The sequence below is a fragment of the Carcharodon carcharias genome, chromosome 8 (assembly GCF_017639515.1).
Source record: "Carcharodon carcharias isolate sCarCar2 chromosome 8, sCarCar2.pri, whole genome shotgun sequence".
Classification (NCBI taxonomy): Eukaryota; Metazoa; Chordata; class Chondrichthyes; order Lamniformes; family Lamnidae; genus Carcharodon; species Carcharodon carcharias.
The window spans coordinates 35915151-35930437 of NC_054474.1; the positions used below are offsets into that span (position 1 = coordinate 35915151).

General features: G+C 44.4%; 1 protein-coding gene across 2 annotated transcripts in view; it reads left to right on the forward strand.

The window, feature by feature from the left end:
* The window catches only part of LOC121281040 (solute carrier family 22 member 5-like), a 159042-nt gene extending 157284 nt beyond the window's left edge, over positions 1 to 1758 (forward strand). For both annotated transcript variants that reach the window (XM_041193631.1, XM_041193632.1), the window contains exon 10: positions 160 to 1758. In XM_041193631.1, coding sequence (XP_041049565.1) covers positions 160 to 259 — 100 coding nt within the window. In that variant the 3' untranslated portion in view covers positions 260 to 1758. The remainder of the gene's footprint in view (positions 1 to 159) is intronic.
* Positions 1759 to 15287: the final 13529 nt, after the last annotated feature.

Here is a 15287-nt window from a genome sequence, read left to right on the forward strand (position 1 = left end):
AGGATACTCCATTACTATATCAGATGACATGAAATCTTTTTGAATGACTGAAATCAAATCAACCTGTATGAAGTGGATATATCTACCTATTGAAATGTGATGGGCAAGTTTCAGGTAATGGTCATTCATTTTGACTTGATTTTTTTGATTTGATTGCAGATTCAAATGTAGAAGCACTCTCAGAAATCATGAGCAATTTTGTAAGAATGGAACAACTAGAGAACCTGTTATGATGGTGCATAAAAAGGAAGAAATTTAATCCAGGGCCTGGCTATAGATCAGCACCAACGGAGAAATGGACAATCAACTGCTTCTTTCCAGTTTATGTTACAGACTAACATCATCTCCTATCAAAATATTCTTAGCAATGCAATCAAAATATTCAAGGATCACTGTCAAACGCTCAAATCAACCGGGTGTGACAATATTTTATATTTTTTACATTTCTCACTTGTAAAAAACTGTACTGTAGGGTTGACCTTGACATTTGGACAACAGACCATTGGAGCAGACTGGCCAACTGTTCGTCTATTCCTGCAGCGAACAAGTGGCTGCAATTTTGAGGTGCCAGCCTCATTAACATCCACTCTCCACACTGTGGGCTGCCGAAGGGTGTTCTGATGCAGCTTGCTGGATTGAAGCTTCCCAATATTAGGCTGCCTTGGCTGGCTACAAGGGAGTGGGGCCACAATAACAGAGGGTGGGATTTCAGGGCAATAGCAGCTCAGATTATTTTTGTGGAACCCGGAGAAGTATTCCTGTTCTTCTGCACCCAACAGAGATACTAATAAACTTACCTTGGCTGGACCTCATTAGCTTCCATCTCCCCTGGAACTGGATAGTCTGTGCACAGCACATGCCGTGACCAGCTCCAACCTAAAATGACAATCGTGGTCCTAGCTTTTCTGATTTGCATAGTAAAATGAACCCACCATCAAAAACAGGCCCAGTAGTAATCTCTTTTCAAATTTCACCAGCTCCCCCATATGGACCATATCCTTAGTTGGCTTCTCCTAGCGAAGGGGAGCAATTTTGCCAAAGACAATGAACCAAACAGCAGCAACAAACCAGAGCCTTCCTTCAGCTGATACTGTCAGCTATTCCTGTCCACTGTTACCTGTGTTCCATTCCTCCAACTCGAGCACAAACTCCCTCTGCTGGTGTAAAATGGAAAATAGCTCATCAGGCTAGATAACAGGGAGAAGTGATTTAAAAATCAGCAACAGGGGCCAGGACTGAAATTGAGAGAGGTAGTTATTCTTTAAGTATTACAGTATGGGAGAAATTGAATCATAGGGAATGAAACTATTCTAATTGAAATGATAAAAATAGGAAATATATTTGTTGATAATGATATGTAGGCGAGGCTTTCGGTGGGTAAGAAGCATAATTTATGTCCATTATATTAGATGGACATTCAGGGATTATTTTACACATGGTGCACATTATAACCTAGTACACACGGGTTCTTTAATGGACATAAAGCATACTCTAGAACAAGATTTGGACGTATGTTTGCAGTAATGGTTTGATTGTGAATTGTAAATGCAGTCATTGATGATGTTCAGTCCAGTCATAGTGCAATATCATTTGCCTGAAATGATTCTTTTGCTTGTTAGTCTCAGAATTACAATTATTCTCCTTGTTGGGAAGCATGGTTACTAAATCTACAATTATGAATCGATGAGTGTGTGTAATAAGGATGCAGTGAAGATTTATAGGCTGTTAATCTAAATTACAGGATTCAGATGTGGCTGATTTAATGAATTCATTGAAACCACTTGTTTTAATTTGGTTTCTAACTTATTTTATTAACTTGGTCTCATGCTAATGACAATTTAAACAATGTTAATGGAAGACCTCATGGAATTATTAATACTGTCATACAATTCAAAAATCTGTCTAAAAACAGGTTTAGATGATGCAACATGATGCTTGGGATAAACAGTCTTTTATGATTATAAGCATTTGGGAGCCCTATGTCCAAGTTCATTAATGACACTAAGTTAGGTGGCACAGTAAATAGTGTAGATGGGAACAGAGAGTTGCAAATAGACAGTGCAAGATTGAGTGGGCAAAATGTGGCAGATGGAGTTCAGTGTGAGGAAGTATGAGGTTATCCACTTTGGATCCAAGAAGATAGATCAGAGTATTTTCCAAATGGTGATAAGCTGGTGGGAAATGTGGAGGAAGAAATAATTTAGGTGTACAAGTACAGAAGTAACCTTAAAAACTAATAAACTAGTGGACAAGTACAAAAACAATCAAAAAGACTAATGGAAGGTTAGCCTATATCTCAAGGAGGCTAGAATACAAAGAGGTGAAAGCTATGTAATAGTTGTCCAAAGCTGTGGCTAGATGCTATCTAGAGTACTGGATTCTGTTCTGGGCACCAGGAAATAAGCTAGTAACATAGGCCTCGGAGGGGGCCTAGTGCAGATTCACGATAGTGGAACTAAGTGTTAAATTATGAGGACAGATTGCACAGACTGAGCTTTTATTCCATCATGTGGCATTGCAGTAATGTTCCTGGACTAATAACCCAGAGGCCCAGACTTATTGTCCAGAACCAAGAGTCCAAATTCAACAGCTGGGGGATTTAAATTCAATTAAATAAAAAATCTGGAGTAAAAATGTAATCATCAGTAATAATAATCATGATCCCAACCAGATTGTCAAAAACACCCATCTGATTCACTCATGCCCTTCGTGGAAGGAAATATGCTGGTGGAACCAAGGTGGGTAATTGGAATTCAGATGCAAGACATCCATGATACAATTGAGTGGCGGAATAGTCTATTCCAGATCCTAATATATTAATAACAAAAACAAAAACAGAATTACCTGGAAAAACTCAGCAGGTCTGGCAGCATCGGCGGAGAAGAAAAGAGTTGACGTTTCGAGTCCTCATGACCCTTCGACAGAACTTGCGTTCGAGTCCAAGAAAGAGTTGAAATATAAGCTGGTTTAAGGTGTGTGTGTGGGGGTCGGAGAGATAGAGAGACAAAGAGGTGGAGGGGGGTGTTGGGGGGGTGTGGTTGTAGGGACAAACAAGCAGTGATAGAAGCAGATCATCAAAAGATGTCAACGACAATAGTACAATAGAACACATAGGTGTTAAAATTAAAGTTGGTGATATTATCTAAACGAATGTGCTAATTAAGAATGGATGGTAGGGCACTCAAGGTATAGCTCTAGTGGGTTTTTTTTTATATAATGGAAATAGGTGGGAAAAGGAAAATCTTTATAATTTATTGGAAAAAAGGGAAGGGGGAAACAGAAAGGGGGTGGGGATGGGGGAGGGAGCTTACGATCTAAAGTTGTTGAATTCAATATTCAGTCCAGAAGACTGTAAAGTCCCTAGTCGGAAGATGAGGTGTTGTTCCTCCAGTTTGCGTTGGGCTTCACTGGAACAATGCAGCAAGCCAAGGACAGACATGTGGGCAAGAGAGCAGGGTGGAGTGTTGAAATGGCAAGCGACAGGGAGGTTTGGGTCATTCTTGCGGACAGACCGCAGGTGTTCTGCAAAGCGGTCGCCCAGTTTACGTTTGGTCTCTCCAATGTAGAGGAGACCACATTGGGAGCAACGGATGCAGTAGACTAAGTTGGGGGAAATGCAAGTGAAATGCTGCTTCACTTGAAAGGAGTGTTTGGGTCCTTGGACGGTGAGGAGAGAGGAAGTGAAGGAGCAGGTATTGCATTTTTTGCGTGGGCATGGGGTGGTGCCATAGGAGGGGGTTGAGGAGTAGGGGGTGATGGAGGAGTGGACCAGGGTGTCCCGGAGGGAGCGATCCCTATGGAATGCCGATAAGGGGGGAGAAGGGAAGATGTGTTTGGTGGTGGCATCATGCTGGAGTTGGCGGAAATGGCGGAGGTTGATCCTTTGAATGCGGAGGCTGGTGGGGTGATAAGTGAGGACAAGGGGGACCCTATCATGTTTCTGGGAGGGAGGAGAAGGTGTGAGAGCGGATGCGCGGGAGATGGGCCGGGCACGGTTGAGGGCCCTGTCAACGACCGTGGGTGGAAAACCTCGGTTAAGGAAGAAGGAGGACATGTCAGAGGAACTGTTTTTGAATGTAGCATCATCGGAACAGATGCGACGGAGGTGAAGGAACTGAGAGAATGGGATGGAGTCCTTACAGGAAGCAGGGTGTGAGGAGCTGTAGTCGAGATAGCTGTGGGAGTCGGTGGGTTTGTAATGGATATTGGTGGACAGTCTATCACCAGAGATTGAGACAGAGAGGTCAAGGAAGGGAAGTGAAGTGTCAGAGATGGACCACGTGAAAATGATGGAGGGGTGGAGATTGGAAGCAAAATTAATAAATTTTTCCAAGTCCTGACGAGAGCATGAAGCGGCACCGAAGTAATCATCGATGTACCGGAGAAAGAGTTGTGGAAGGGGGCCGGAGTAGGACTGCAACAAGGAATGTTCCACATACCCCATAAAGAGACAGGCATAGCTGGGGCCCATGCGGGTACCCATAGCCATACCTTTTATTTGGAGGAAGTGAGAGGAGTTGAAGGAGAAATTGTTCAGTGTGAGAACAAGTTCAGCCAGACGGAGGAGAGTAGTGGTGGATGGGGATTGTTCGGGCCTCTGTTCGAGGAAGAAGCTAAGGGCCCTCAGACCATCCTGGTGGGGGATGGAGGTGTAGAGGGATTGGACGTCCATGGTGAAGAGTAAGCGGTTGGGGCCAGGGAACTGGAAATTGTTGATGTGACGTAAGGTGTCAGAGGAATCACGGATGTAGGTGGGAAGGGACTGGACAAGGGGAGAGAGAAGGGAGTCAAGATAACGAGAAATGAGTTCTGTGGGGCAGGAGCAAGTTGAGACGATCGGTCTACCGGGGTAGTTCTGTTTGTGGATTTTGGGTAGGAGATAGAAGCGGGCCGTCCGAGGTTGGGCGACTATCAGGTTGGAAGCTGTGGGAGGGAGATCCCCAGAGGAGATGAGGTCACTGACAGTCCTGGAAACAATGGCTTGATGTTCAGTGGTGGGGTCATGGTCCAGGAAGAGGTAGGAGGAAGTGTCTGCGAGTTGACGCTCAGCCTCCACGAGGTAGAGGTCAGTGCGCCAGACAACAACAGCACCACCCTTGTCAGCGGGTTTGATGACAATGTCAGGGTTGGACCTGAGAGAATGGAGTGCAGTAAGTTCAGAGAGAGACAGGTTAGAATGGGTGAGAGGAGCAGAGAAATTGAGACGACTAATGTCGCGCCGACAGTTCTCAATGAAAAGATCGAGAGAAGGTAAGAATCCAGAGGGAGGGGTCCAGGTGGAGGGAGAATATTGGAGATGGGTAAAAGGATCCGTTGAACTGGGAGAGGACTCCTGCCCAAAGAAGTGAGCCCGGAGATGAAGACGGCGGAAGAAGAGTTCAGTATCATGCCGAGCCCGAAATTCATTGAGGTGAGGGCGTAAGGGTATGAAACTAAGTCCTTTGCTGAGCACTGAACGTTCAGCATCGGAGAGGGGAAGGTCAGGGGGTATAGTGAATACACGGCTGGGGTTGGGATTGGAAGAAAGGGTGGGGACGGAGGAACAGGCAGGGGTGGGGGGTCCTAGATGGGTGTTGGTGTCGATGAGTTGTTGTAGCTTGCGTTCCTTAGCACTTGAGAGAAAGAGAAAAAGTTTCTTGTTGAGGCGTCGGATGAGCCGAAGGATAAAATGAAACTGGGGGCACGCGCAGCTTTGAAAAAGGGTACGGCGGTGCTGCTGGAGGGAGAGGTCGAGTGTGTTCATATGGCGAAAATAATGGAACCTATTTCCATTATTTAAAAAAAAAACCCCATTAGAGCTATACCTTGAGTGCCCTACCATCCATTCTTAATTAGCACATTCGTTTAGATAATATCACCAACTTTAACTTTAACACCTATGTGTTCTATTGTACTATTGTCGTTGACATCTTTTGATGATCTGCTTCTATCACTGCTTGTTTGTCCCTACAACCACACCCCCTGCCCTCCACCTCTCTCTCTCTCTATCTCTCCGCCCCCCACACACACACCTTAAACCAGCTTATATTTCAACTCTTTCTTGGAAATCTTTCAGCCTGGCAGTGTTGAATCCCACAGAATAGTATAAACTCTCCTTTCTATTCCCAGAATAATACACTGTGGTCCTGATGCAACAACACCAACACAACTGCTCTTCTGATAGTGCATGCGCTGGACTGCAATGAGATAGCCTTGTGCTGTAAAATGAGGTCAGCTCATTTATATATCATGGTGTTCCCAGCAAAAACACAGGCTACACGAGGAGATTGTAAAGAGTGGGAAAGAAGGTCACATATCCGAATTTATAGATGACACAAAGATTGGATGGCATTGTAAACAGTGCAGATGAAAGCATAAAAATACAAAGAAATATTGACAGATTAAATGAAAAGCCAAAACTATGGCAAATAGGTATCAGTGTAGGTTGGGGAGTCAAGAACGTGGGGTGGCTGGGGGGTGGTAAGGGTGTAGTCTAAAAATTAGAGACGGACCTTTCAGGAATGAAATTAAGAAACATTTCCATGCACAAAGTATAGTAAAAGTTTGAAACTCCCTTCCACAAATGGCAACTGATGCTCAGTCAATTCTAATTGTTAAAGCTGAGTTTAATCTATTTTTGTCATCTGAAGGTAATAAGAGATATGGGGCAAGGATGGGTGCTATATGGTGTTAAGCCACAGATCAGCCATGATCTCATTAAATGTTGGATCAGACTCAAGGGGCTAAATGGCCTACTCCTGTTCCTATGAACCTTCCTATCTCAGACCGAGATGAGGTGACATATCTTCACTCAACCCTTGGAATTCTCTATCCCAGAGAGCCTTGGATACAGGTTCGCTCAGTATCTTTAAAAACGAGATCGATAAATTTTTGGATTTTAAGGATATCAGGAGATATGGGGCTAGTACAGGAAGGTGAAGTTGAGATGGTATATCAACTCTGATCTCATTGAATGTTGGGGCAGTCTTGAAGGACTGAATGAAGTATTCCACCTTCTATTTATTGTATTCACATATTATTGAATATAAAGGAAGCTCACTAGAAAGTAATGTTTGAAAACTGGAGAAGGGGAGAACACTAGATTTTAAACACAAAAGCAATATGTTACAGATGCTGGAAATCTGAAATAAAAACAAAAAGGGCTGGAAATACTCTGCAGATCTGGCAGCATCTGTGGAGAGGGGCAAACAAGTAACTCACCTCCTGACTCCCCATAGCATGTCCACCACCTACAAGGCACAATTCAGGAATGTGATGGAATAGTCCTCATTTGCCTGGATGAGTGCAGCTCCCACAACACTCAAGAAGCTTGACAAAGCAACCAGCTTGATTGGCACCACATTCACAAATATTCACTCCCTCCACCACCAATGCACAGCAGCAGCAGTGCGTACCATTTACAAGATGCACTGTAGGAATTCACCAAGATTCCTTCGACAGCACCTTCCAAAGCCATGAACACTACCATCTAGAAGGACAAGGGCAGCAGATAGATGGGAACACTACCACCTGGAAGTTCCCCTCGAAGTCACTCACCATCCTGACTTAGAAATATATGGCTGTTCCTTCACTATCGCTGGGTCAAAATCCTGGATCTCCCTCCCTAACAGCACTGTGGGTGCATCTACACTACATGGACTGCAGCGGTTCAAGAAGGCAGCTCACCACTACCTTCTCAAGGGAAACTAGGGATGGGAAAAAATGCTGGCCCAACCAGCAAAGCCCACATCCCACGAATGAATAAAAAAAAAAGAATTTTAGTCCTGTTGTTTTAGAAGATGAAATCATTGGCTGCAAAATCCATTTGCATTGTGCATAGTAATTTTAGCTTCTATTGGTGTCATTTTAGGTCCAAAATGATATCCACACTGGGCACACACATTTCTGGCACTGGCCACAATGAACCCTGGTTTGGGAAGGGTATTCGAAAGTGAGCAGAGCGTCTTCTCCTGCAGTTTGCAAAGCAAGCAGATTGTGAAGTTTGTGTATACTGCTGATTTGATTCCAAGTCAACCAGAACACTCCAGCTAACTCCAGAACTGAACATGCATGCAGCAGCACTATTTAAAAGGGATCATCAACTACTTTCAGGTTCGTTGCTAGTTGATTTCTGTTGGCTGCTACTGAGTTGGTGGAGGTGATTGGTGTTTTGGATGGTTAGTTTCGATTTCCTTGCTTTGGACTTCAAGGATTTTCTCTGGCCATTTGCTCTCAGACAAGATAGAATCATTGAATGGTTACATTACAGAAGGTTACCAGTTGGCCCATCATGTCTGACCTGCCCCACTAAAAGAGCAGTTCAACTAGTGCCATTTCCCTGGTTTTTCTCCGTAACCCTGCAAATGTTTCCTTTTCAGATAATGGGTGGAATTGTCCCAGATTTGCACTAAGTGCGGTAGTGGGTGGTCTTTACCCGCCGGCCACAATGGAGGGTTTTCACACTGTATCATCCCAAACCCAGCTCACACACTCAAGCCCATCACACACTCACTGGCATTTCACTCACTGCCAGCTCAAGGGACATCATCACCCATTCTCACACACATACCCTCACATGTCCATCTGGCCTCATCTCCTCTGGAGACTGCCTCCTCAGCCCTCACCATCTTGAGGCCACTTGCACAGATCAACTTGTGCCCCCACCGCCCCACACAACCCCCCCCCCACCCCCCCCCCCACACACACACACACACACACACAGACCACACATCCTGGGTTACCCTCCTTCCCCAGTACAGCCCTCATCCTGCAGCCTCTTCTCTTGCCTGAGGCCACTTCTCCACCTTTGCCAAGCAAGCCCTAGCCCTGCAGCCATTGAAAAACCACCCGCATAGAAAGCTACCTTGAGCCCCCCTAAAAGTGATGTGGTGCTGTCTGTGAAGCTTGGCGCTGATGAGTGCTGACTGAAGCAAGGTAGCCAAATAAACCTTGAAGCCCCGAGTGAAGTGCAGTCCGCTAAGTGCATGCCGCTTATGTGTTGTTGTGAAATGCATCGGCGTGTTTTCCCGCCAAGATGAACGGACAATCCAGCAGGGGGATACGATTCCGGTGGGCTGGCCTAATAATGATATGCTGATGTCCCTTGAACTGGCAGTGAATGAGATGTCAGTGAATGGGTGATGGGCTTGAGTGTGTGAGTTTAGAGTGATGAGATCGTTGCCATATCCTGGCTGCATGGATGAAATCATTCATCCTCTTTCTGCTTTGGCACTAATCACCAGTGTCAACGCCTCCCGAGCCTGCCATTGGTGGGCTGAGCAGAGGATCGCGAACTGGTTTCATGCAGTTGTGAAAACGATTGCACCATATTGTCCGCTCACACCACCGAACACACCTGAAGCCAGCGGGCACGGAAAACCCCGGCCAATGATCCAATTCCATTTTGAAAGCCTCAATTAAGCCTGCCTCCATTACATTCTCAGGCAGTGCATTCCAAATTTTAACCATTTGCTGCGTGAAAATGTTTTTCATCATGCTGCCATCACTTCTTTTGCCAATTAACTTAAATTTGTGCCCTCTGCTTCTCAATTCTTCCACCAATGTGAACAGCTTCTCCTCATCTACTCTGTCCAGACATCTCATGCTTTTGAATACCTCTAGCAAATCTCCTCTCAACCCTCTCTTCTCCAAAGAAAACAGTGCCAGCTTCTCCAATCTTTCTACGTAACTGAAGCTCCTCATCCTTGGAACCATTCTCGTTAATCTTTTTCTGCTCTCTATTAGTGTAGCAGTTTCTATCCACTTAACCCGCAGCTTGACAGGTTCAGAGAATGGGCAATGGTGATACTTAAGGACAAGTCACTCCAAGAGGGAGGAGGAGGAAAGGATGTGATGGTGTAGTGGTATTGTCACTGGACTAGAACTCTAGGGACACAGCATAATGCTCTGGGGACCCAGGTTCAAATTCCCACTACAGCAGATGGTGGAATTTGAATTCAATAAAAATTTGGAGTTAAAAGCCTAATGATGACCATAAAATGATTGTTGTAAAAGCCCACCTGGTTCACTAATGCCCTTTAAGGAAGGAAATCACTGGTCTGGTCTACATGTGACTCCAGACCCACAGCAATGTGGTTGACTCTTAAATGCCCTCTGAATGAGGGTAATTAGGGATGGGCAATAAATGCTGGTCTAGCCAGTGATGCCCACATCCTGTAAATGAATTTTTTAAAAAGCATTAGATCATGGAGCAACCTCATCAAGGAACGATGCTTTAGATGCCTCCACTGGACAAAGGGGTGAATTTTGTCATCTGTTGCAGCCAGGCCAGAAGCTCAGCAAGGTGAGAAAGGCATTGCCAGTGGCAATGAAGGCTCCTTCCAGGCTGAAGCAGGCAATATTTGCAACATCTCTGCCCACTGTTGCATAAAGAAGGATCTGTTAGCAAAGTGAGCTGAATGTAATACATTCTCACATGCCACATTGAAGCAGGTGGAGGGAGCACATGATTCCCTATTGTTGAGGTTTGATTGGCACATTGATGGCACATGCATCACTTTGAGGCACTACATATAAAATCCACAAGAGGGGATTCCACTTCCCCAATGTCCAGCTAGTGTGCAACCATGCTCAGTACATCAGGTTGATCAATGCTTGGTGTGCTGGAAGGTGTAGGTAATGTGTTATCTGTAAATTCAGGTAGTATGTCACAAAGCCATTTTAACTTGCAGAACACAAGGCAGAGCATGAAGGGAAGATGATCAACTTGTAATAGTCAATATTGTAACATTGCCTCCTTTCAACCTGGATCAATCTTCACTTTGTCCATTAACCTTCATCCCAATGTCCCAGGAAGTGGCTAGGATTTCAAATGTAATGCCTTTATTGTTCAGTATTGTCAAGAGCTCAAACATCTTCAAGAGAAAGCCATTTAATTAAATTTTCTCACCTACCCTTTTCTGACTTTCACGAGAATATGCATTGTGCCCAGGTTGATACCCATTGATGAATTGTGCATAAGTGATTTATTCTAATTCTGACTTAGAAAGTGATTTTAGAAAAATTACTATTTGGTGATTTTAGTTTTAGTTTTAGTTTTCAGTATCTATCTTATATTCTCAATCAATTCCTCTTATTCAATTTTACACAGTATTTATCACTTTAACTCATTCTTATGCCTTATAAGCATATTTGTCCCACATCGTGTTATCAAAATGGGCTTAAGACTGGTTTGTCCTGTTTTTCGGGTGTGGGGATCATGAATGCCTGCCTCCACCGTTTCTGTTGGAGGTATGAAGCAATGAAGCATGTAAATTTGGTGCTCCAACCTCATTATTAAGATTGTCATGTAGGGCCGAGTGGGTTCTACACTGCTGACTTCCTTTTTATGGTGCTGGCTGCCTCTGCGCTCAGTAGGAGGCTGAACACTGTTGTGCTGATTGTACATGGTGCAGCCAGCGCACTGTACTGAAAGGCAGTCTGTCCCTCTCAAAGGATATCTGCACTAAAAAATTTTGCTACAATTTAAAGCATGGATCATGGAAAACCAGAACAAACAGAGGGTTCCAGGGTGATGAATGTGATGCTGGAGCCATTAGTAGTGGAAGTGGATGGAAGGAGATATGACATGGTTTTTCCATGGGGCTAGGAGACCACCACAGAAGGAAATAGGAGAAATTGGTTAGGTGGCTTAATTCCAGGCAGCTGGATCCAAGGACCTGGCAGCAGTGTCACAAAGAGTCTAATGAGCTCATGCAAGTGCTCAAGATCAGTGAATGCATCTTCACATGACACCTCCTACCCGCCACATCATCAACCTCTTACACTGCTTAATACACCACTGCTTAATACACCACTCACCCAGCAGCACTCCCTGGCATTCATATCCAACATCCAGATACTCTACCTCATCCTAGCTCACTAACCAATCCTGCAAGCCTTACACTCACCTCTCACTGCCTCCATATGCATCCAGCTAACCAGCTGTAGCACACATCACCAAACGCAGTGTTACACAATCATTAGTATTATGTCCTCTCTCTTGCAGGACAGGGTGGCACACAATAGAATGGAACAGTGCAGAACCTGCACCCATTGCAACACCAGCACTCAGCAGCAGCTTTCTTTCTGTCAGTGCAGTTTTTTTCTGTAAAACAGACAGAAGGCCTTTAAGATCTTGAGGCTAGGAGGAACATGTGTCAGCCTCCCATGCTGTTAGGTCAGCTGTCTAGCATTCAGCCAGCCAGCAGCGAGAGTCACATATTCACTGAATACTACAATCAGGGCAATAGGGAGGCAGCATGAAGTTTACCTGCTGCCTGCCTCAATGGGGTCGGGCACGGGCATATCCATTTGCAAACGCCATGCCCAAAAACGGCTGCAGACAAATTTTTAGCCCTTACTTTCCAAGCATCGTGTGTCCTTGTTATTCTTCATACCAAAGCATACAATCTCACACTAAGCAATATTGAAATCTGTTTGCCAATTACATGCTCATTCTGTAAGTTTAGTAGTATCTTCCTGTATTTTCCCCCTCTGTATTGACCATATCCCCCATTTGGTGTTGTCACAAATGTTTAATTGGCACTTCCCATTCCCACACACAAATTATTCATGTAAACGCTGTCAGATTAGCTAATAACATCATGGATGAAGGTTGCTGCTGCAGGAGTGGAGTCAGTATCCTTTCTTGAAGGTAACGGCTACAACAGAGGTGGATATTTACTAAATGGAGTGGATTTTGGGTGAGCATGGAGTTATAAGTGCTGAAATTGACAGTGCAACAGGAATAAAAACAGAAAATGCTGGAACAAGGGGCAGCACTCTGTGAAAGAACAACATAGGACAAGTGACAGATGGCCCTTGGGGGTGGGAGATGAGGGGTGGGGGGACAGTGGCTGGGGAAAAAGGGGTAAAAAAGGGGGGGCATAATAAATGGAAAAAACAATGAATAAATATCAATTTTATCCTTTTTCCCCAACCAGCACCACCCCCTGCCACAAAAGAGCCATCTGTCATTTGTTCTTTCACAGAGTGCTGACCCTTGTTCTGCCCTCAATCGTCACATGCATTCAAGCTTTCTTCCACACACTCTCTCTCTCTCGCTGATTCAGCTGTGCCAACAGAACACTACAGTTCATATGCCCACAGTAAAGAGTTACAGACCTTCAACTGTCTCATTGGATCTTCTGGCTTTTCGCAGCCATTTTTGTTTTAAATCTGCTTCCTGCAGCTTTCTTCTCTTTAAGCTTGGAGCCTTCCTATCTGCTCCTTACTTTCACAGAATAGAACCTTTACCAGACTCCTGTTCTTCCTTTGACTAGGTCTTCTTGGGACCCCTCCATTCTGTCTCACTCCTTGGCTTTCTATATATTCAGACCAATTACCTGTGGCTGGTTCAAAGGAATCGATTCTGCCAAGCTGTTGCACTTCAGGTGTCTCTAGTACCCCAGATTTGAAGACTTTCAGTGAATTAGTAGACTTCGTTAAGGGGCATTTTCAACCCAAGGCCTCAGTCACAATATAGCGTTTCAGGCTCAATTCATGGAATAGAGTCCCGGGGGAGACAATTGCTACCTACATGGCTAAATAAAAACAACTGATAGGAGATTGTGATTTTGGTGAAACCCTGAATGACAAGCTCAGAGATTGTTTAGTATGTGGTGTGCAGGAAGACACTATTCAGCGAAGGTTGCTGGCTGAAGTGAATCTTGATTTTAAGCATTAGAAATAGTGCTGGCGATGGAAAGCACTGTAACAGATTCACAAGTAATTCAAGGGCACAAAATGGCACCGTTCTTCTAGTCAGGTGGGAACAGTCAGCCGAAAGTGGCATGAAAAGCCAGGACACCGCCGCAAAGCGGGAAATTGCCCCCACTAACCGGAAAAATGAACAGAAACCGCTTAACAACTAAATCGACAAATAACTCTCATCAGCATAGAAACAATCAGTCTTCCAGCGATTGGCAATTTAAAAAATAGAATGTTATTTTTGTCGCAGAAGCTGACACAGAATGAAATTGTGCAAAGTGAGATTTAGACAGGTCTCCAAACGACAAATGAAGTCCAATGAAGTACATAGTGTAGAAGAGCCAGAAACAACCAATTATTCATTATTCAACATGAAGTTGGGAAGAGAGAGCCAATATTTGTTTCAGTGCAAGTGAATGGTAAACCATTAAAAATGGAAGAAGATGCGGGTACCTCTACCACTATGCGAGGAGATCACACTCAGATATTTAAATAAAGGTGATCAACAAGTAAATTTGGAACGAACATCTGCCAAGTTGAAAACGTACACAGGTGGAGAAATCCAAGTAAAAGATATCACCAGAGCAATTGTTCATTATAGACACCAATCGACACAGCTACCAGTATTAAAAGGCAAAAGACCAAGCCTCCTAGGTCAAAATTGGTTGATGGGCCTGTGAGATTTCAAAAGGAAGCAGGAAGAGTCCCTGTCTTGAAAAAGGAGCAAGGCAAGGTACTTCAGAAAGAGCCTGGAGAGTCCAAGGACCACAACTGGATGAAAAAGGAGTTTGTAAACATTCAGCAACCTGAAGAAATGAAGATTGTCTTAAACAACAACATGGGAGAACAGCAGAAGAAACTCAAGGAAACTCTGCTGAATTACAGAATTCAAGATGAAGCAAGTGAGCTTCACAAAGAAAAGGAAAACTTGTTGAAAGACCTTCACACATTACAAGATTCACTCAGGTCAAAGTTTGTGCCTCTGAAACAATGTGATAAGAAACAGGAAGAACTTCACACCTCTCTGAACAAACTGAGGAACCAGTTGGCAGAGAAGGTGCAGCAATGTTTAAGTTTCCAGGAGGAAGCCAACAGATATAAGAAGGAGACAGAAGACCTGAAGGATCAGCTAAATGAAGCTAAAGAGGCTGAAGCATTTGCAACAGTCTTCAGCTAGAAGCGCTGGGTGAATGATCCATCTCGGCCTCCTCCAGAGGTCCCCAGCATCACAGATGTCAGTCTTCAGCCAATTCAATTCACACTGCATGATATCAAGAAACAGCTGAAGGCATTGGATACTCCAAAGGTTGTGGGCCCTGACAATATTCCAGCAATAGTACTGAAGACTTGTGCTCCAGAACTTGTCGCGCCCCTAGCCACGCTGTCCCAGTACAACTACAACAATGGCATCTACCCGGCAATGTGGAAAATTGCCCAGGTATGTCCTGTACTCTCAATAATCAGTAAAGTGATGGGAGGGGTCAACAACAATGCTATTAAGTGGCACTTCCTTAGCAATAACCTGCTCACTGACGGTCAGTTTGGGTTCTGCCAGGGTTACTCAGCTTCTGACTTCATTACACCCTTGGTCCAAACAT